The 23,641-nt window shown below is 38.8% G+C and overlaps 1 protein-coding gene across 1 annotated transcript; it reads left to right on the forward strand.

Annotated features, from left to right (window-relative positions):
- Positions 1-11,921: 11,921 nt before the first annotated feature.
- Positions 11,922-23,309, forward strand: LOC121888428 (SLAM family member 9-like). Its single transcript, XM_042399922.1, has 4 exons — positions 11,922-12,025; positions 13,692-14,021; positions 21,392-21,679; positions 22,032-23,309. Exons 1-4 carry the CDS (start codon positions 11,977-11,979, stop codon positions 22,133-22,135), a joined length of 771 nt encoding a protein of 256 aa, XP_042255856.1. The 5' UTR covers positions 11,922-11,976; the 3' UTR covers positions 22,136-23,309.
- The last annotated feature ends 332 nt before the right edge of the window (positions 23,310-23,641 follow it).

Consider the following 23,641-nt stretch of genomic DNA (forward strand, 5'->3'; position numbering starts at 1 on the left):
TTACTGGAAAAACTGAACATCTGACTCGTTAGAGGGTCTTTTACTACAACCAAATGCCAAATAAAACATTTTAGGCTAACTAAATGTTATAATTAACTTTCATGAACTGAAAACACACTGAAATAGCTATGGCTACGCCTATACTCTGTGAATCTGGGGTTACACCATGGTTACATTACCTAACCAATATTATCGCCATGGTAGCAACTTGTCAATCACAACGTAGCCACGCCCTAAAGCATACCCTACTTTATCATCAAATTTAAATTAATTGGGACCATAATTTACAAAATGAACATATCAACCTAGATATCAACATTACAGGATGAACAGTGAAGGTTTGAATTCAAGCACTGACCCCATCACCAAGCTGTTATCACAGTATATATACACACAATCACAGGAAACTTCTCTTGAAATGCACAACAGAGTTTATTAACATTAGAAGCGTCAATTATAAATCAATCATACTTCAATTAACAAACAACTGTCATACATACTACAACTATCAAATACAAACAGTAACAAACAACAGCGGTTATAAACAGCAAACAACATACAGCACTAACAGAGATGTGTGTGTTTGTGTGTGTGTTGGGGGGAGGAGGGGAGCGGGGGGATGGGAACAACATGGAATTACATCATGCGAGAGTTCCGGTCAAGATGGCGGACGTGACCGAGGCTGTGGTTAAATTGCTATCTCCAGTCAACACATGCTTCTGGTCACTACAGTGGCGTCAGACAAAGCTAAGCGTCTCTGTTGCTTAGTAACATGTGTCTGACTACAGAGTAGCATGTGTGAGCGTCAAAACACACATGTGTGTGGAGGACAGGATCTTGATCCCTTTTTCCCCTTCTGTCCAGTCCAGTAGCTCCTCAGGCTGCCCTCACATATGTGCCCAGTCACAGACATTATCTCTCTACCCTCAAGACCAGCATGAGAGAGGAGTTGGACAGCTGTGCTCCTCAAGCTGTGATTGGTGTACCTTCTTGAAAGCCCAGCTCAGATCCTGACTGATCCGATCTATCTATTGTTACCCTGGTATAGTTCCTGTGCTTGCATAATTTTATAGAATGACCATTCTATCCTCTTGGCTTTTATTTTGATATATTTACCTCTACTTCTGTGTCGCCCATCTGTCTTTCTTCACTCTTCCATTCAAGTAGGAAAGATGAAAAACAGAATTTGCCAAAAACAAAATTGGACCATTATTTGAATTTGGTCTTCTTGTTTTTTGTTTGTTGATTCTGACAACAAAAATGGAAAAACGGCTGCCCATGGTCTATTCCTTTTTTGTATCCAAACGAAAAAGAAAACCAAATTCAAGAAGGTGCAATTTTGGTTTTTGCAAATTCTGTTTTTCATCTTTCCTTCTTTTTTTCATTTCTCATTCGGGACAGACAGTAGCGCGGTGGACAGACAGGAAGTGGCAGTGAAGTGTAAAAACATCAAAATAAAAGCCAAGAGGATAGAATGGCCACTCTATAAAAATGTAACACCCAACATTATGCAAGTGCAGATCTAAATAAATAAATAGGCCTACATATGCTACATAAATAAATTATTTTGTTCTTTTCATTTAGACATGAAACATCTTTTATCCAAAAACTTTGTGATATAATATTTAGTTTGTAGCGTTGATTAATAGCCTAATTAATTACGTATGTGGAAATAGCCTATGTTGTCCTTCCCAAACAGTGTTATCTGAAGTGACAAGCAGAGGTCCCCATGTGTTACCAAATTGTTGTTAACCATACAGATGTCACTCATTTCAATGTTGGCAGCAGTGGAGGGGAGTAGCTACAGTGCACACCAACAACCGCCAGGTGGTACACGTGAGCAGTCCAGATGCAGTGTCTGTCTGTCTCTCTGTAGGATAGTCAATACAAAACATCCATGATACAATCTGGCGACCATGCTGGGCAAGCATCTGTGTTTCTCTGTTCCCCCGTTGCGTCTGCTTGCTGAGCATGGTTGTCAGTCGCCACTTCCGCAGTAGCAGCCTAGAAGGAAGGAAACCACTGAAAGTGTACAGAAAGACTGAAAAGCCTGTGCTGAACAAGTAGCAGAGGTATTCAAATTCACTACAACAGGCTAATGTCCCCACCTGTCTTAAATCCACCACCATCATCCCTGTACCCAAGAAGTCAGCAGTGTAATGCCTGAATGATGATCTCCCAGTTTCCATAACCCCTGTCATCATGAAGTGCTTTGAGAGGCTTGTACTACCTCACATCAAGAGTGGTAAATTGATAGTTAGTTATTTTACTATTTGTTAATGATTATTAACGGGGTCATAAATAATCTATAAACATTATTTTGATGGCTATTATAAAGTTGCAACTAATTATTATATAATTATAATACCTTGTTAAATGGCTAATAAACACTTTGTAAAGCATCTATAAACATTATTTAGATCGACAGTTAATACTTTGTCAGTGGTTAATAATTGGTTTGTAAACCATCTATAAACATTATTTGGATTCTGAACACAGGTGGAGACATCATTGTGGACTACAAGAGATCAGTGAAGACCATCAACTCCCCTTGTGTTTTTTAACTCTCAATATTAATATCAGTATTGGCCTAAAAAATTGGTATTGTATTGGTTGTGCTATAGCCAGCTCTTCATGCTGTTCTCCTGATTGGCTGTTGTGGTTTTCCTGCCCATTGTTATAGCTGATCTAGTAATGGGCAGTTCCCTGTAATGGGCACTTTGAACTGCCTATTGTGTTTTAAAGATGCTAAAATTATTAACTTGACTTGTTTTGTGAAAGTTTTATTTTGATTAATTATGCATAAACATAATGAGACATGGGAAGCTGAAATAGATTCATTATTAAAGGTTCTGTATGTAGAAATCAGAAATTTATTTTCATTAGTGACATCTGTGGCCGATAAATCAGGTGCAGACAACATCTTGGTGCTCACGGCGTGAGACTATTGCAGGTGATGTCTTTCCGTGCTTACACTTCTCATAATTACATAAAAGATCTCTAACATTGTGTTTTGCACTGTGTTTCAGCAAAGCATCTCTCACTCCCAGTCAGTCAACCCCCTCTGCTGTATGAACATGTGCTCGCTCGGTCACACACACACACACACACACACACACACACACACACACACACACACAGAGGCTCTTGAGGCTTGTACTACTAAGCAGGATTTAAGGTTAAGGTAACTTCAGGTTCCACTATGGTTTTAAAACAGAGCTTCTAACAAACGGAGAGATCGCTTATGACACTAAACACATAATGAGAATTTTAGCTGCATTTTAATTGTTTAAGTTGATTTTCTACCTGGAATGGTAGCTGACAGTGTGGATGATTTTACACTCTGATTCCATCACTGCAGCTCAGAATAACATGAGACAACTGTGTAATGACAACTGGAAATAAAAATGAAAGATTGTCTTTTATTAGAAAAATAATCCACACACTGTTAATTGGCTCCCATGATTATAAATGCAACCTTTGGGTCAGATAGACCTCATCAGTCATTAACTACTTTTCCACTCTTTGCTCCGGTAGCAGAAACAGTCTGGCATTACTTTTAAGTTTTTTTAATGTGATATATAATGGTTTCTTCATCATCCAACTAAATAGCAAAAAATATCTATACTTACATCATATATAATAATTCCTACATGTATTTTAAGCCGTAGCCTACTTTTAATATGTTGAAATTATTGCTAGTGTTTCTACATCTTTTTAGTCTGTTGTATGATTACAGGCTGTCGTTTACATTTCACTTCATTGAATATAACTTTTTGCTGTTCCTAAAAACAGTTTTCCGCAGGTACTTGGTATCACAGTTTCATCTCATATACTTCATGGTTCTTTCATGCCTCTTTTACATGATCGTCATATCATGCCTGGATAGGAAAACCCAGGGCTGACTGAGCTAGTTGATAACCAGCTTCCTAGTACTGGTTTTTTGGACAGCCAATGTTAGGTTCAGTGAAGCCAGGTAACGAAATGATATCCCAGGTATGTTGAACTTGCTTTGTAGTACAGGCCTCTGCTGCACTGTGGCTGCTGACTGGTGAGAACCAGTCCGCACTGCCCAACTTGCACAAATAATGTGTTAATCAACCACCCAAACCTGACCCGACCCGCAAACTATCAACTTTTTTTTTTTTTTTTTTACCAATCGTGTTTACTAAACACTGGTAGGCTCAGGGAACTGTGGCTGGGGAGCAACAAGCTATTGTCGGGGAGCAACAAGCTATTGTCGGGGAGCAACGCGCTGCAGCCGGGGCACAACCGGCTGTGTCCTGGCAGCAATGAGCTGGGGAGCAACAGGCTGTGGCTGGGGAGCAACGCGTTGCGGTTTTGTTGTGAAATGTGTGCTTATTACGAACTCACAACACACATGCACACTCACACAATTAAAACAGCCCAGCTAAAAGAGGACTAATCACAGTACTGTTGGCCCACAACGCAGTATGACCTGACCAAACAATTCGAGACAAAGACAATGATCATTAACACCAGCTACAGGCAAAGCAGCAGTGTTCTTGCAGCGTGGACTAGAATTGCTGCAGCAGCTCCCGAGTGAAGCTGCTAAACGCTGATCCAGGCCTACAGTCCTGTGATACATAATGAAATATTAACTTAAAACAAGAATGACAACTGCCAAAACAAATAAACCTGGCGTCATAGTAGGCTACATACCAATCAGGCAGCATCTGTAGGTTCAGGGGAGGAAAGAGTCTATGATGCCTATGCTGTTACTACACACGGTTACCTATCTCTGTAGTCATGTCTCCCCTAAAATATTTTGTTACAGAGGTGACTTGGTCTGGGGGTGCATTTTCAGCGACACAGATGCTACTGAATGATCATAGAAAGGATCAATGAGCCAGGCAGACTTCACTAACATGTTCAACTAAACAAATCCTCTGCCCCTGCACGCTCTGCTACTAGGGGATGGAGAGGGGGGATGGCAGGTTAACAAGGGGGATGCATTTTGGTCATTTTGCTAACAAAGGGGATAGCATCCCCCCTCATCTCCCTTCAAAGGCATAGCCTACTGGATGTACCTGTAACTAAAAAATAAAGAAAACATAAGAAGATGGATCAGTGAGTGCCAGTGTTTTGTTTTGTTTGTTTCATCTTTACCACAATCGAGCACCCTATACTCTCTTAAGATTTGGAGTTGTGCACACCGCTGCTTTGTACCTGTCGCTGTAACTGCCCAATGATATAGCAGTGATAGTTGTACTTGTGAGCTACTGTCAATGTCAGTCTGGTGTTCATTAAATCTGGCCAATACCATATAATGGATTAAACTAATATTGAACTAACCTAAGTGCAAATCATAAAACATTGAACTATTCAGAATTTCGTTCAGCTTAACAGGAGTTTCTGAAGGCTAGTGTAACATGTTTATCTCTCCACGGAGGAAATATATTCATGACGAGTAAAAATGAGTCCAAAGCATCTTCTGACGTCTCTGCTGCAGAAATGAAATATGTCAAGCTACCAAATACCACTGTCAGAGATGATAAGGAGCTCAAAAAGACAAACAGGCAGTCTTATAGATGCTAACTGGCAAAGAATATAATTTTTGACCGCTTCCAAGAGCCTTTTAGGAGAATGTATGAATATGTAACTATACTATGATGTAAGTTCTATTCAAAAAATATTTTTCCAAAAACAGGTGTTGGAAAAGGGGGGGTTGTCTTATAATCAGGGTCGCCTTATATTTTGGCCAACAATTTTGGCCAGTAATCAAGACCAAATCTTTTTCACCATCTCTTTCTCACTAAACGGGTTTGCTGTTGCAAATTGATAGCATATAAATGTAAATAATAATTAAAGCTGCAAGCAGCATTGGTTGGGACCTCGCACTCTGGTCCGTCAGGATAAGATCATTTTGCTTTTTAAAAATGAGGGATATTTCTTACAAGTGTGGTGCGCTTTTATTTTGAAAGTTTGATTGACAGGGTGAGAATTTTCTGCAAGGTGAGACATGTCTGTCTTGCTCACACCTGTGTCATCAAAATGATGCAAGTTTTGGGCCCATTCACTTGAATTTCAATTAGTAAATTGAAAACTCTTGATGAGTTTGTGTGTAAAACAAATTATTTTCCTAATTTTCATCGAGTCTATTTTTAGAAAGGGAAAGACTTTTAACTCACATGACCTGGTCAAAGTTTGATTGACATGTGTACTGTCAGGTGTGTACAGACAATAAGTAACTGCAGCTGGACACAGAAAAATACTCATATATTTGAATGGAGAGTGTGAGCAAACCCACACCTTTTTGAACATTTACTGCTTCCACATAGTTTTAGATACAAACTTCATTTGAACTTGAAATGAGTCACGAGACTTTGACCTACAAATCTTGAATTTACATGTTTTTTCTATCTTTTATTGTTTTTGAGATATTAGAGTGTGAGTTTTAAAGTCTTTTCTTGCTCCTCTTGTGATTTTATAATGAGTGTGTATTGCGGAATGTTTCACAGCACTGAGGGAGTGACATCACCAGGAGCAGTTGGAGAGGAGGATTTTAGAGTACACTTTTTGTGAAATCTTCTCATAAACCCCATTACTTTGGTCAAAGCTTACATTAAAAATCATATTTTTTGGTAGGAAATTCCGTTGCAAATCCATTGATACAGGTTTGAAAGTGGTCAGACTTATAGTTTAGACGTCAGAAGCCTCTGTTTGACACAAAGTTCATGCCCATAGATTGCCTCCCCATTGGTTTACATTGTAAGGTGTGATGTGGCACTGCAACTTTCAGGGCTTATTAAATCCAAACCATTTGAGTTATTACAAAGTTTTTCACAAATTTTTTTCGGCATAGTGTCATAAGTCACCTATTAAAGTTTGAAGCCAATACCATTAACACCCTTGGAGGAGATAGCGTTTGTTAGGGGGCCAAAATTGGGGCACAGTCTTATTTTGAAAGGCTAATTGCGGACTTCCTGTTGGATTTAGGTCAGGGGTGTCAGCATATGATTTATAGGTCTTGATGAGACGAATACTTGAGTTTTGGTTTAATCTCTCTACGACATTCCTACGGGCCCTAGCGGCCATTGTAGATACGTAGGTGGCGCTCTCGAGCACATTTTGGCACTTTGGGGGTTAATTTTTACATTTTATCAAAGTTTTCACCAGACCTGATGTGCGTGCCAAATTTGGTTTTTGAGCATGTTTAGGGGGTCAAATTTAGGGTTGAAGTGGCGTATTAATAAAGAATTAAAGCTGCAAGCAGCGTTGAACGGGCCTTCGCGCCCTTGTGCACGTCGGGCCGCGACGCAATCGAAGGGCTTCTGTGACGGGCATGTAGATGTCTTCAGACCCGGGCTGTTTTCAGACAGTACAAGAAAGAGATAAACATCACTTCCTTTGTCCACTATTTTGCCCGCTGTTGGGGCTGCTTTACATCACTGATGGAATATTGTCATGTACACGTGTTCAGGCCGGGAGTCTTATCAACCATGTAAAGTTTGGTGCAGACTGGAGCATTTACAATAAAGTTATAGCAACTTCCTCTGTCATGGCGAAACATCAAATCTCAATTGTGTGAGGATGAGAATTTTCTGTGGAAAAAATATGTGCATATATCAACATCGGCAACTGGCAAAAATGACAGTCAAAAAGTCATCATGTTAAATAATCATGATCTCAATATTGAACAAAAATAATTGTGATTATGATTTTTGCCATAACTGAGCACCCCTAAAAACAACATAAATTTTGATTTACATTCCCCCCCCCCCCCAAAAGAGTTTAAATATGTATGTGATAAATTGTAAATATGTATGTAATGAATTGTTTTCTTTAATAAACTGTTACTTGAACATTTTTCAGTGTGCTCCTAAAGTTATATGTGTGCTCCTAATATTTTTCATTTAGGAGCACATGTACTCCTTGAAAAAAAGTAAGGATTGAACACTGCTGTCAGATGTGTAGAAACACTAAGTAACTGGAGTGTGGCGCAGTCCAAGGGCTTCTGTCACAGGCATGTAGATGTTTTCAGACCTGGGCTGACAGGCCTGACTTTACCCCCCCCCCCCCATTCTCTCTCTCTCCCTCTCAGCTGGAGAGATGGATTTCAGAGCGCTCTTCTTGTTAAATATCCTCATAAGACTTTGGCCAAATCCTACATAAAAATCAATTTTTTTTGTAGGAATTTTCGTCGCGAATCCATTGATACAGGTTTGAAAGTGGTCGGATTTATAGTTTAGACATCAGACGCCCCAGTTTGGCACAAAGTCCATGCCCAGAGATTGCCTCCCCATTGGTTTACATTGTAAGGTGTGATGTGGCACTCCAACTTTCAGGGCTTACTAGATCTAAACTGTTCGAGTTATTACAAAGTTTTTAATAACTTTTGTTCAGCACAGTGTGATAAGTCATGTATTAAAGTTTGGAGCCGATACAATTAACGCCCTAGGAGGAGATAGCGTTTATTCAAGGTCCAAAATTGGCACAAAATCATACTTTCATGGGTGAACTGCGGACTTCCTGTTGGATTTAGGTCAGGGGTGTCAGCATATGATTTGTAGGTCTTGATGAGATGAATAATTGAGTTTTGGTTTGATCTCTCTACGACATTCCTACGGGCCGTGGCGGCCATTTTAGATACATAGGTGGTGCTCTCGAGCACATTTTGGCACTTTGGGGGTGAATTTTTACATTTTATCAAATTTTTCACCAGACCTGATGTGTGTGCCAAATTTGGTGAGTTTTTGAGCATGTTTAGGGGGTCAAATTTAGGGTTGAAGTGGCGTATTAATAAAGAAAGAATAAGAAAGAAACAAACACACGAAAAACAATAGGGTCTTCGCCCTTTGGGCTCAGGCCCTAACGATAGGGTCCTCACCCTTAGGCGAGGACTACTGTCTTACAGTAGTCCTCTGCCTTTTGGGCTTGGTCCCTAATAAACTGCTTCAGGTCATGGTTATGTCCTATCCTTGTTTGAACATGTAGTGATAAAACCTTTTATCAAAAAAACTATTCTACTTAGTACTCCATTGCATCCGACTGTCACTTCAAGGTACTGGGGAAAAAAAACGGTATTCTCACATTGCTGATCTCTGTTTCTCTGCTTTTCTTTGGAATTCTTGCTGTAATTCTGTTAGACCTCTCTGCTGTCTTTGACATATATGACTATCGTATTCTCTTGGACCTCAGCAAATGGGGTTAATATTCAGGTTAAGGCTTTTTGGTAGTTTATCTCCAAGGTAGATACGTTTCAGGTTGTGCTTATAACTGTTTGTCTTCCTCTTTTGGCCTCCAGGTTCCATTTTATGTGCTATGTTTTTTTTCGCTATTCATGCTTCCAAAGGGGTTTGTTTCTAGAACACCCAACCATCTTTACTATCATTACACACATAGGCAGCACCAGGGGTGGCTTTAAAGGGCTTAAGCCCCATATGTTTTCAGCAAAGTCCTGAATCGTAACACAAATCATAGCTGCATAGGAACCAATGTGTTTTGAGCAGAATGGTTGGAGCAAAGCGCTGTTAGATCGGAAAACACCTCCTCCATGTAGTCTTTTTGCTCAGCCCAACAGTTTCCGGTGGCTTTCATTCCCTGACATTCAGACCACTAAAATGAAGCAAGAAAGGTGAACACATTGTGGGACATAACTAAGTTGCGAAAGCTTTAAACAGTGTTCACCAAATTTCTAACTTTACCGCAGAATAGAATAGAACTTTATTATACCAATAGTTATTAGTTATTCAAAGTTAAGTTTATAGTTATTATAGTTGGCAGTGCATTGTGTGTGTGTGTGTGTGTGTGTGTGTGTGTGTGTGTGTGTGTGTGTGTGTGTGTGTGTGTGTGTGTGTGTGTGTGTGTTCACCATGGGGTGTGCATGCACACTGCATGTCTATGTGCATGTGTAGATTGATTATAAAATGGAAACACTATATTAGAAAACAAGTCATGGACATTAAAATATCTCTGAAAGTGGAACGACACAACAGACGCCACCTTGTCCCCGATAAAGATGACAATGATACTGAAGTGTTGAAGTCCATTCACGAGTCACAGAACTGTCTCTAGATGACACTGATTCAAGAGACAAAACATATTATGCGTGGAACAGTACACTAATGTTACTAGTAAATACCAAAACTACATGTAAATGTAAAAAAATACAGGTAGAGCTCATTGTCATTTTTGACACACTGAAGGTCATTGTAGTATTTATGGTATAGAAAAATCCATACAAATACATTGTGTTTACATTGGTTTCTCAGCAACATTCTGTCATTTATTTACATTTCTTTCTTGAAGTGGAGGTGTCTGCAGTGCGGGCTTACCATTGATGGTTACTGATACTACAAGAAATTGACATATGTGTAGATGTAATCAGGTTTCCTGAAAAAGAACACTCATGAACAAAAGGGAACAGAAAGGAGGCGCACATAAGACCAGTACACATGGGAAACAGTGACACACACACATGCACTGAGGAGGTCAGGATGTGGTTGTTTCTGTGTGCCCAGTGCTGTTGTCTCATACAAGAAATAACAGGAAACCAAGATTTGCAGCTACCTGCAAGTCATCTGCATTTACTATCAACTGCCATTAAGCAGGTGGTTCACTGCATTACTGTGGGGCCTGTGTGTTTTTTTCAGTAAACCATTATGTGAGTGCCCTCTACACACCCAATACCCTGCCCTTAGCTAATTCAAAACCATTGTAATGTTTTTTTATTTATCTCCACACATGATATTAATGTCATAATTCAATTCTCAATCAGACATTTAATTCAGTCATTACACACCCCCTAGAGCTTAATTTTAAGATCTAGTAGAGATCTCAAAGTTTTCATTCATAATAAATATATGTTTGTTTGTGTGTGTGTGTGTGTGTGTGTGTGTGTGTGTGTGTGTGTGTTAATCGAAAAGACGGTATACGGTATGTACAGTCAAAGGCAACTCTAAATAACACTAATAAAAAATAATTTCCTGCACAGAACACATATCACTACCCAGGCCTGTGGTCATGCATTCAGTCATTCTAGTAGGAAGTCATGAGCAATCTCTGTGCATTTTTTGGCCAGACTACAGATTTTATAATGACATCTTCTTTTTACTCCCCTGGTTACCATAGATATTTTTATATCATTAATCTTATTTTATGTTTTATTTAGTGTCCAGTACAGCAAACAACATTTTTTTAATAGGGTGTGAGGTAATTACAATACAGTAACAGACAGTTTGGTTGATCACATACTGTAAGAGGAAGTCAAACAGACTGAAACATTAACCAAAGGGCAGAGGTTTAAAGAAGAGAACTTGAGACTGTGTCTGAGCTGATGAGGCTTATGGAAATCTAATACAAAAAACGTGGATGGACTCTGGATTCAAGGAGCAAGGGGCAGATGAAATGACGGAGTCAAAATAAGTCAGAAATTGTAACATCATCAGCAAAGAATCTTCTGCTTGAGGTTTCTTGGGGGAATTGTTGGGTCTCTCTCTCTGTAAATTAAAGAGTACGGTCTAGACCTGCTCCATGTGAAAAGTGCCCCGAGATGACTTTTGTTGTGATTTGGCACTATATGAATAAAATTAAATTGAATTGAATTGAATTCAAGTTATGCATTAACCACACCTGAAATAGTATAATCTGAATGACTGACTTTACATATGATAGACCTGAAAATGGTTGCCCTCTTTTAAAACTAACCATGAATACCACTCCCACCATGATGCTGTCTGCTAGAAACTTGCTAATTGAGAATGTGGGACTCTCTTAATTTTGTCAGATAAAATAGTTGTATTATATTTTGTAATGTAAGGAGATTCAGCCATCTTGTTTTCTAAAAGTATTGCTGCTGAGGCCCTGTTATATGCATCAGTGAACATAAACAGCCTCAAGATGGAGCTGCTTGAAGGAAATCTAGACACCGGAAATAAACACTCTGACAGCACCACACATCTGGTATTGTCACCAAATCTGTTGTTACATACTGACAGAGGATATACACACAATATGGAGCCTCAATTAAGAAGAAAGCATTTTGCTGTCTATTTCACATCAGGTAAGCCACAAACATGCTTGTTTAATTATCAGTGAATCTCCAGTTTTTGTATTGTTTAATAATCATGACATTCCTGTAAAGTACAAATGATACATGTTACAATATGCTTTTTAAGAAATGAAAGACTTTGTTCATCAAGTGTCAATTTAATATTTGAGGTTTAATACAGCAGTTTTCAATTGACTGAAGGCTGCTTTTCCATTTGTACCTTTACTGCATTCTAACATAAAAAGCTTTAATCTGCTATTTTAGAAATAAGCAGTGTTGAACATAAGCTACCTCGCATCCTGTGCAGAGATGACCTGTAGCAGCCACAAACGTTGTGGTTAACTAGTTTTTCCATCTTCGTCTGTATTAAGTCCACTGCAGACTGCTTGTTTATTAGATTTTTTTGCTTTAACTGTATATTTAACACAGTCTGAATTAACAGTAATAAAAGTGAGATTTGTTTCATGGTCAGGGTTGTGCAACCATATATCTGACTCACATTTGGATTTCTGAAGTGATCGAGAGGAAACGGGTTCACTTGTATTTTTTAACTATTTGCATCTTGTCTACTATCAGAACTATCTTGTCTACACCAGAAACAACCTTATAATCTCATCATTTCTCCCTCTGTACTCAATCTCATTTTTTCTTCTCTGTAAATGCGTTATCCTCTAAATTGTCAATGTAGCAACAGGTGCTTAAAGGGTCAGTTCACCCATCATAGAAAGACAAACAAATGGGTGACAAATGAAAGAAAAAAAAAAACACACGGGTCACAGGTCAGCTTCCAGAACAGCTTCAGTGCTTCTTGAGTAAGTGAACTCTACTGGAGGGATGAACCGCATTCTTCCAAAACATATTCCCTCATTTGGTGGTTGTGGTGGCTGTCTAACACGTTGCTCCAAAATCTCTCATAGCTGTTCGAGTTGTGTCGAGATCTGGTGACTGTGAAGGTCATAGCATATAATTCACATCACCAAACCAATCAGTGAGCCCTCTTGACCTGGAAGCATCCTCATTCATTATGTGTCTCCAGTTATGTATTCAGGTTTTTTCTTTAACTTATTGCCTGTTTGTATGTCATCTCATGAAACCTTTGTATAGCTATGCAAATAGTTTCCGATTTATGTGACAAGGTTTTTAGATTTCAGCTTCTGAGACTTCTGCAGATGTCTGAATAAAATCAAAACAAACATATACACCTATGTCTGAACTACAAAAGCAATAGCTTTAACAGATGAAGCCTGAAATGTGATGTATTCCATATCTGAACAGGGCTCTACCTATGGTACCTATGGTATCAATTGACACTATACTATTCAATACTTGGTAATATTGAAGCATATTGGTCATACAAGAATGGTATCCACGCTCATGGCTCCTCAGAGATCCCTCCTCGCTCCTCGTTCCTCAGAGCAGAAATGCGCTTTGGAACAGCCTTCATGATGGTGGACCAGAATGACTTCCAGGTTGAGTAAGGAGTGAGGACTGATCAAATAAGGGAATTGGCATGTTCCCCCTGTTTTTTGATTAATTGATTTTAAATGTAGTTTTCAATAGCATTTCTGTGAGCATTTTGCAGCTCTGATCTAATCTTGTCATCAAACTGTCACAGAGGCCCACAGTTTCATCAGGAACAAAGCAATCTCACGTCACATTAACACCTTCTCTCTTTCAGTTCTGCTGTCGTGTGTGTGGGCAGGTGAAAATGAGGTAGCTGCAAGAGAGGGAGCAACTGTCACCTTAAAGACAAGAGAAAGCGGAAGCTACAGTAACATCCAGATAGTGTGGACTTTTGGAACTGAAAATCCAAACATGCGTATTGCCATTGTGAAGAGCAGAGAGGTGAGGAGTGAGTATGATGAGCGTTTCAGAGGCAGACTGCAGCTGGACAGTTGGAGTGGAGCTCTGACCATCACAAACCTCAGACTCAGTGACTCTGGGGTTTACATGTGGCAGTCCATTGGCAGCACCATCTTATTCCAGAATTTCCACCTTACTGTCTACAGTGAGTAGATCTTACAATTCTTCTCAGTGGAAATGGGAATGGAAGTCACTCAGTTTTACAAGGTCATATAAGACTCATGAATGTGTTCACAGGGATTAAAGAAAATATCAGTGGATTCATACAGACACTAAAGATGAGCTACAACAATTCTTTGTAATTGATTGCATGCTATAGCTGTCAATTCTATGGTTAAGGTCTTGTTAGGTTTAGGCACAAAACACAAACACTTGGTTAGGTTTAGGGAAAGATCATGGTTTAGATAAAACAATCAAATAAAAGAGAAACACGTGGTGTGGGTTAAATTGACTACTTCCTTCAGTTTAATATTGCAGCAGTCCAGTTTATGAGTAATCTGAACTCACACACTTCATCTGTTGTCACAAAGTTATGGAATTATTACAAAGACATTTGCAACAAACCATGTGTATTAAACCAAATTGGCTGCATGCAAGACTAGCCCCTCATTAGCCCCTCAAGCTTATACCATGAGAGCGCACGGTGCACACAGCTGTCTCCCTCTCTTTAACCAATAATAATTAAATCCATTGTGGGGCGACACAAACTATATAGACCATACTTTGTTAGAAGTTAAATCCATCAGTCCACAGTTGAGGATTTAAGTATGTGTGTGTGTGTATGTCTGCATTGCGGGGGCTGGGTGTCCCCGTGAAGAATCGCACTGATGGGCCCTTATAGTGGAACAATGGGAATCAGTACGTGTTGATGGGTATTACTATCTCAACTGCCACATAAACCGATTAAATCTGAAAAAAGAAAGAAAATAATGACAGTTTATGTGTCAAAAAACAATGTTTTCAGGTCATCTAAACTCATCTTCAAATCTCCATTGTACGATCATGAAGTTGTCTGTCAAAGTAAACAATACTGTTAGGGCTAGGTTAGCGAACCCAAGAGCAGGACACTGAGGCAGGAGGTAGCAAGCAGTGTTGGAAGATAATTTATTTGCAAAGTTATAGCTGGGAGGCTCGGGCCAGGGTCTGGGCTGGTAGCCGGGAACCTGGAGCTTGGGCTGGGCGTGAGGCTGGGCAGAGGGAATGGAGAGGGGAATCGGGCAGGGGGATGGACTGGTAGCCGGGAACCTGGAGCTTGGGCTGGGCGTGAGGCTGGGCAGAGGGAATGGAGAGGGGAGCCAGGCAGGGGGATGTGCCGAGCAGGCGAGGCAGGAGGGCAGGAGACAGGAGCCGGAGTCAGGTGAAGGCAAACTGTAGGAACAGAGAAACAGGGATTAGCAATGCTGTAGAAACTGAACCGTAGTAAAGTAACTAGGCTGGAAGCACGACTGACTGTGACAAACAGAGTCTACGATCTGGCAGTGAGTAGGAGGTTGAACCCGATATTTCAGCAGAACTCCTGATGGATGGCAGCTGGTCGACTTCCACACACCTGTCTCCACTCCTGTATTTAGGCATAGAGAGAGAGAGAGAGACACACCCACATGCACTGGGAGGGGTCAGAAGTGGAGAGCATGACAAATACAGGTTAGTGACAACAGTTAAACTGTGTTATCGCAAAGAAACGCGAAGAGAATTATCAGTGACCATCAGTGTGCGTTATGTCATGGTGCATCATATACACATAGAGCAAAGCTGGATCTCTGCTCCAAGAATACAGAAGCTACAAGCTTTGAATAAAGTGAAGTCACTCCTCAAACCATCCCCCAAACCTTCTCTACATGCAGCACCTTACATTTCCAAGACAGACTAAAGGTGTGAAAGTGTATCTCTTTGTCTCTGATTGTGCTGACGCAAACATGCGGTTTCCCCATGATTAACAATGTTACATGTTTTGCGGACATTTGCATCACACACTGAATATAGCCTATTTTTAGGCCATGACATATAAACCAGCTATCCAGATTTTGACTAACTGACTTGAGTATTTTTATTTGATGCTACTTTATACTTCCACCCCACTACATTTCAGAGGGAAATGTACTTTCTACCCCACTACATTTATTTGACAGCTTTAGTTACTTTTCCAATGAAGATTTGACACAATGGATAATATAAAAAGCTTTTAAAATACAACACATTGTTAAAGCCAACCTTGTTGGCTTTTGATGTCTTTAAAAATGCAGTGTGTTCTTGGGGTCAACAGGTCCACCAAACAGTTATTTTTCCCTCTAAACTTCTCACATGGTTTCATTTAAATACATTTTCAAATGACCCAATAGTTTACCAAATATCCAAGAAAACAGATTTGTGTATCAGAACTTTCTTTTTTCTTCTTTCCTCTCCCATTGATCATCATGACCCCTTAGATTTATCTGATGACCCTTTGGATGGGCCTGACCCCTAGATTGGGAGCCACTGGACTAAACTAGCTAACTGTATATAAAATAGTTCAAACTAGCTCCACCTCTAGCAGCTACAACAGTTACATGCTGCTTACACACTGATGCTTCAGTATTAACAATCTTACTTTGTTTTTATTTTACAATAATATGATCATTCTCTAAAATCTGATGTATTGTTATTATAGATTACTACACAAAAGCATGTAAAGCAGTTAAAATAAGCCCCACTTTAACCAGCAACAACACGAAAATACGGGTTACATTACAATCCAAAAATGTAATATTTTTATAATGATATACAGTGTAATAAGTTGATTGATTCTTCATAATTACTCTACTTTTACTTTTATACTTTCATACAACTTCAAAAAAAAAAACAACAAAAATCAGTAAATTAGACAAATTGTGATACAGGGCTTACAAAAAGCATAAAACACAAACTAAAGGATTCAACCACCATTAATTATAAGTGAGCAAGAGAGAGAAAAAACACAAACAGAGACATAGATTAGGCAGATATAGAATTATGACAATGAAAACTAATCAAGCAATAAATAATATTACAAAACAAGAATTTAGCAGGAACTCTTGGTTCAGTGCCACAAAACCACACCACAAGCCAGGAGAGAGGTAACGCAATAAGACATGAGGAAAAACCCACTAAGCATTGAGATCTTGGGATGTTACCTGGACGTCAGCTGGACTCTCTGGGTGTTCCAGCAATATCAAAATATGTTGTTACCATCATCATCAGGTCTTTTCAGCTACTCTGTTAATGTTTATATATACAGCATAGATTCTGTAGCTTTATAAATCCTATATGTCTAGATCAGAATCAGAATCATAGCAAGGTTATTGCCAGGTAGGTTTGCACATACAAGGAATTTGTCTTGCTGTTGTGGTGCAAGATTAACAAGTTATTATGCTCTACTTTCTAAAATGTTCCAAATGACAACGAAGGCAGTCTGTTATATGTTTTGACAACGTCACTTTCGAGATCATAAATGATATGTAACCAAACTCACAGCAAACATATTAAGTATCTTATTTAAGAAGTTATAGACATATGCAATAACACACTGAAGTAGTCTGTGTCATTATTTTAGTGGGATAAACAAAACACAAAAATATGATCAAAAGTATAGCTTCTTTGAGATTATCTAACACTTTTAATTCCATCTGATTCACTTTGCAACAGTTTCCATTGAGGGGCTGCTGCAGGCTAATGTTAATGCTAACTGCAGGATGTCAAACAACCGCATATTCTGTGAGGAAACAGAGGCTTTAAATCACTGAAGTTTTCATCAACAGGATTATAGAATATGCTAACAAATAAGCTGACTCCAAAAGCAAACTTACCCAAAAATGTTATTTTTGTAATAAAACTTTTCACTTTTCAGTACACAGTTACAAAGTACTTTACAGAGCAAGATAAAATAGTACACACAGTTAGGATAAAAACAACAAAAATATCATTAAAACACAGAACATAAGACCTGATAAAACAAAGTGTATAATAAGGACAAGTGAAATATTAAAGCTGCAAGCAGCGTTGGTTGGGACCTCGCACTCTGGCCCGTCGGGATCGGATCATTTTGCTTTTTAAAAATGAGGGATATTTCTTACAAGTGTGGTGTGCTTTTACTTTGAAAGTGTGTTTAAAATGTGTACTGTCAGGTGAGTAGAGACAATGAGTAACTGCAGCTGGACACAGAAAAATACTCATATTTGAATGGAGAGTGTGAGCGAACCCACACCTTTTTGATAATTTACTGCCTCCACATAGCTTTAGATACAAACTTCATTTGAACTTTAAATGAGTCACAAGACTTTGACCTACAAATCTTGAATTTACATGTGTTTTCTATCTTTTATTGTTTTTGATATATTAGAGTGTGAGTTTTAAAGTCTTTTCTTGCTCCTCCTGTGATTTTATAGTGTGTATTGCGGAATTTTCCGCAGCACTGAGGGAGTGACATCACCAGGAGCAGTTGGAGAGCAGGATTTTAGAGTACACTTTTTGTGAAATCTCCTCATAAATGCAATTACTTTGGCCAAATCCAACATTAAAAATCATATTTTAGTAGGAAATTTCGTTGCGAATCCATTGATACGGGTTTGAAAGTAGTCAGACTTATAGTTTAGATGTCAGAAGCATCTGTTTGACACAAAGTTCATGCCCATAGATTGCCTCCCCATTGGTTTACATTGTAAGGTGCAATGTGGCACTACAACTTTCAGGGATTGCCTCCCCATTGGTTTACATTGTAAGGTGTGAAGTGGCACTACAACTTTCAGGGCTTATAAAATCCAAACGGTTCGAGTTATTACAAAGTTTTTAACAACTTTTTTTCAGCACAGTGTTTTTCAGTAAGTCATGTATGTATGATACCATTAACACCCTCGGAGGAGATAGCATTTGTGCGGGGTCCAAAATTGGGGCAAAGTCTTATTTTGATATTGAGATTGCGGACTTCATGTTGGATTTAGGTCAGGGTTGTCAGTGTATGATTTGTAGGTCTTGATGAGACAAATAATTGAGTTTTGGTTTGATCTCTCTCCAACATTCGTACGGGCCATGGCGGCCATTTTAGTTACATAGGTGGTGCTAGAGAGCACATTTTGGCACTTTAGGGGTTAATTTTTACATTTTATCAAATTTTTCACCAGACCTGATGTGCATGCCAAATTTGGTGAGTTTTTGAGCATGTTTAGGGGGTCAAATTTAGGGTTTAAGTGGCATAATAATAAAGAAAGAAAGAAACAAACGCACGAAAAACAATAGGGTCCTCGCCCTTAGGTGAGGACTACTGTTTTACAGTAGTACTCTGCCTTTTGGGCCCTGTCCCTAAAAAGTGATAAACGAGGAATAGAAACTTGACAAACAACAGATTTACTAAAAAAGCCTTCCTGTAAAAGTAATATCTGAGAAGAGATTTAAAAGAGTTTGCAAACAGTTAGGGAGTTCCACAGCTGCAGAGCTCTAACGGAAAACACCTGGTTACCTTTTGTAATTTGTTAAAAGTCTGGCAGCCGAGTTTACGAGTTTATGAGCTGGAGACAGGAAATGGCCTTTTGGCTGAGCCTCAAATATAGGTAATTACAATAATCCAGTCGTGATGAATGCATGGATGACTTTTTCAAAGTCCTCTTGAGATAAAAGACTTTTAACTTTTACAATGTTCCTAATTTGGAGAAAGCATGATTGTACTGCCTTGGTGATTTGTATGTCAAAACAAAGCTCAAAGTCAAAGATCACACCAAAATTGCAGGCAAAGTGCTTAATGTTGGAGGACAGATTCCCAAGATTTCTTTTTCAAGTGACCGGTCAGATAAGGGGGACCGAATAAAAGGCTGTCAGTTTGGACTAATTGAGCCAGAGGAAGTTTTGCGACATCCAGCATTTGATATCAGAGAGACACGCCATAACATGAGAATTTGTCTGTGTCACTACCAGTAAGCAGAACATAAGTTGGGTGTCATCCGCATAACAGTGGAAATTGATATTATGGTTATGGATGATCTGACCCAAAGGAAGCATATAAAAAGAAAATGATATAGGACCAAGAACTGACCCCTGGGGAACACCACATGAGAGGGGGGCTGGAGCTGAGGAAAATTCTCCCATTACAACAGAGAATGATCTGTTTAGAGAGGTAAGAGCAAAACCAGGCATGAGCAGTGTCCTTAATGCCAACACAGTATTCCAATTGAGTGGAATTAAAACTGAAAAGGCCCTAGAGTCAGCAGCGAGCAGTAGGCTGTTGGTTATTCATATGTGAGATTAACTGAGAGTCAACAAACTTTTAAAAAAAAATTTGGATAAAAAAGGTAAGTTTCAAATTGGTTAAATTATTCAAAACAAGATAGTCAAGTGTAGGTCTTTCAGAAATCTAGTGGGGATAATGGCTAATTGACAGGGAAGAATTTAAGTGGGAGTTTAACTCTTCTTAGTCTAACATAGAAATTTGCTTAAAGTGAGGCTTACTGGTGAAGGGTTCAGTACAGATGAGGGTATTTCTCGTCACAGGTGTACTGTTCAACTGCTCACATTTCTCAGTGGAGGCTTCCATAGGCTGACTATGATGAGTAAAACCCTAGGGTTGTGGCAGCTACTAGCAATCAGATTGGAAAAATAGGATATCTAGCGATCTACCTTGCTACCTTAACTGCATGCTGATAGGCCAACATCAAGCTTTTAAGGATATTGAGAGATACCTTGAGTTTGTCTTTCTTCCCTTTTTCGCTCAGCTCTCATACATTGCCTCTTTAAGGATAGTCTGACATGTTCTACATGTTTACAGAGAGACCCTTCTGATTAAGGGTATTACTGGCCAAAGCAGCTAAGAACTTTTTGCAAAAACTGCTAGCTGACCAAGAGCGGATACGGGTAGATGGCTTATGAGCAGGAAGTGGGAGCAAGGTATGAAAAATCACAGCTTTGTGATCAGAGACATTAAAATATAGCAATTTAATATTATTTAGAGAAACACTATAAGACAGCACAAGGTCAAGAGTTAGTAATGTAGGTAATAATAAGTTGAAAATTCACATTTTTTCAAGCCACACAAAGGTCACATGCCCTTAGTACATTGAGAGGGCTTTTGGTTGCTTGAATTGTTCCTTCTGTCTATAATGGATATCAAGAGATTCCTTCCTAACATGCTTCCATTTTAAGAGACTTCGGACAAAATCCAGTTCTATAGTTCAGCTGAAGCTAATATGAGGCCTCAGCAGTCTGTCTTAGACAAAGTAAGAGGGTATTCACCAAAGCTATAGTAGTTTAGTACAAATATCCCTCTATTTGTTTTCACAGAGAGTTTCCTTGTTGAGCTTCAGTGGAGGGATAGAATATAAAGAGTGAATTTTGTACCAAAAAGACTGTAACTTGCCCACCTAATTTGTCTAATTCAGACTTATTCACTACAGCTGAACTTCAGATTTTTTTTTCACAGAATGATGCCTGTAGATTTTTCCCACATCTCTAGCTATACCAGAAAGCTCTCAGTGGCACTCATGACATTACATTTTTCATTATTTGTCTTTCCCACAGGCTCTGTCTCCCCTCCAACCATAAAGGTCAATGCATCTTTGGTCAACACAAGATGTAGTTCACTCACAGTGGAGTGTTCTGTGGAAAACAGCAGAGAGCTGATCCTGTCCTGGTTCAGAGGGAGAGAGAGACTGAAAACTACAAGCAGTCCTAATCTTTCTACCAGGGTTTTTCTTCCTCTGGAGATACAGTATCATGATGGAGACAACTACAGCTGCTTGGCTGAAAATCCTGTGGAAGAAAAGGCCACCAAACTTCATACAGAGGACACATGTCTGAAGAATGAAGGTATGATGATGACAAAACACTGGGACACAATGCTCTTCCTTTCTGTCTCTATCCCATTTGTGGTTGAGAAAAGCAAGGTAATGTAGATGTTCAGTAGATAATCACCAAGATTGTGTGACTTTAGGATGCTACAATTAGTAAAAAATAAGGTAATTAATTTTTTGGCATCATTCTATGATTTCTGAATAACCTCAGTGAAAAAAAAATCAAAAATTATAATTTAAATCTGAACTTCCTGAATTTGTTTAAGAATGATAAAGTTAACATTTGGGATTTTGGCACTATAACAAAATCAATGAGAGTATCTTTATAGGTCCAAGCTGTACTGTTTCTTTTCATCTCAATCCCTTAGAGAGCTGGTGTCAGACTGAAGCCACAGTACGACTGGTTATCTCTGCTGTAGTCGGCATGGCTTTGATTTTTCTCATCGTGGACCACATGAGACTCCGAAGATGAAACTAACTGGGACCCTGAGGACCGTCAGTACACACTGCCATCGCCATCAAAAACACACAGACTGTTAATACTGTCCAGGGATGTTAGTAATTTGAACAAAAATGAACACTTCAAATTTTTAGGTGAGTCAGACTATATGCCACTGATTTATAGTAAATTAAAGGGAAGGAAGTCTGGTCATATTCTATATTTTTCTTATTTGTCAACAAATCCCATGTAAACATCAAAATATTGTTTTGACTCAATCCCATATACATCACCCTGCTACCAGAAATACTCACTCAGCATCATATGTGTATTAATCCCCCACTGAAAATAGTCCCCAACAAAGTCTATTGGCCCAGCTATTTGAGACTTTTTGAAAATGACACATTTGTGAGTGAATTTTTAGATTTACTTCTTAAGTAGGAACCAATAAGCTTGGGGTTGAGAGCCACAGACAGGGAATAGAAGTCAGACAGTATTAAGACACGCACTAACACATTGTTGGTTTTTGGTCTTTTAATGGGATTTAATGACAAAGAGAAAATCATAGAATATTCCCAACTTTATTCTTTACCTTTGTGATGTTTTGGTACAATTCATATGTGAAATGCCATCAAATGTTAAAGGATCACTTGGAGTTGATACCTCCATCTTTCATCTAAATTTGGTTGCAATTGCAGACTATGTTCAAGAGCTACAATAGTTTTGCAAAATAGGTCACTACAAGAATTGGGCCACTAATTACAGAAAAATGTCTAGTTTAATGACTAAAACAAACACAAACAAACATCAACAACTTAGGCAACCGTCAGATAATCTGAGGCAAAGGAGAAGCTGTGTTTTCTGCACCTAGCAGACATCCCTAGATTTTATTCTCAAATGTAAATAAGAAGAAGTTCAAAAGTTCCACGTAGTGTGATGTAAGTGACAGATAAAGAAAAGGTCACTATTTTGTGTAAAATCATGTAACATCAGCATAGAACTGATAGATGTCCTGGAGATAAGCGATATGTGGTAATACAAATAAGAGGAAGTTGTAGAGTTATAAAATGAAAAGCCAAGAGAAGCTCGAGGTCCAGTTCCTTTTTCTTTTTGCGGAACCTCCTTTTCAGAGATATCTTTGACACTCTCTTTAGTCTTTTAGCTTTTTGCTTTTTAATTTTTGCTTACATTGTCTGTATTTTACTTTTTGCATCCTTACATTGCTTATTTTGTAAAACCAAATAAAACTGGTTTGTATTTTTATACACTCCAACCAAACTGGTTTGTATTTTTATACACTCCAACCAAAGTTCCTGACTTGTGCTCATCTCTGAGGTCCTTTGGTATTCCTTTAAGGTAAGCAAAGACCCCTCCTTTGGGAAAGGCTGACATTAGTTTTAAATTTATTTAGATTATAAATTATATTGAATTTTGCAAAGGTCAACTTAGTACTGTTTATTGAATAACAGAGTGGTAATGGTTCAGATTTAGTGAATGAGGACAACTTACTGCTGTACATGTGATAGAGAAATGACTTCA

Source organism: Thunnus maccoyii, chromosome 2 (assembly GCF_910596095.1).
Source record: "Thunnus maccoyii chromosome 2, fThuMac1.1, whole genome shotgun sequence".
Lineage (NCBI taxonomy): Eukaryota > Metazoa > Chordata > Actinopteri > Scombriformes > Scombridae > Thunnus > Thunnus maccoyii.

Excerpts from the sequence above, each read along its gene's own strand:
- LOC121888428 (XM_042399922.1), top strand. The coding sequence starts at position 11,977 with ATGGAGCCTCAATTAAGAAGAAAGCATTTTGCTGTCTATTTCACATCA. Across the intron at positions 12,026-13,691 it reads TGCTGTCTATTTCACATCAG|TTCTGCTGTCGTGTGTGTGG; the intron begins GTAAGCCACAAA and ends TCTCTCTTTCAG. Across the intron at positions 14,022-21,391 it reads TTTCCACCTTACTGTCTACA|GCTCTGTCTCCCCTCCAACC; the intron begins GTGAGTAGATCT and ends TCTTTCCCACAG.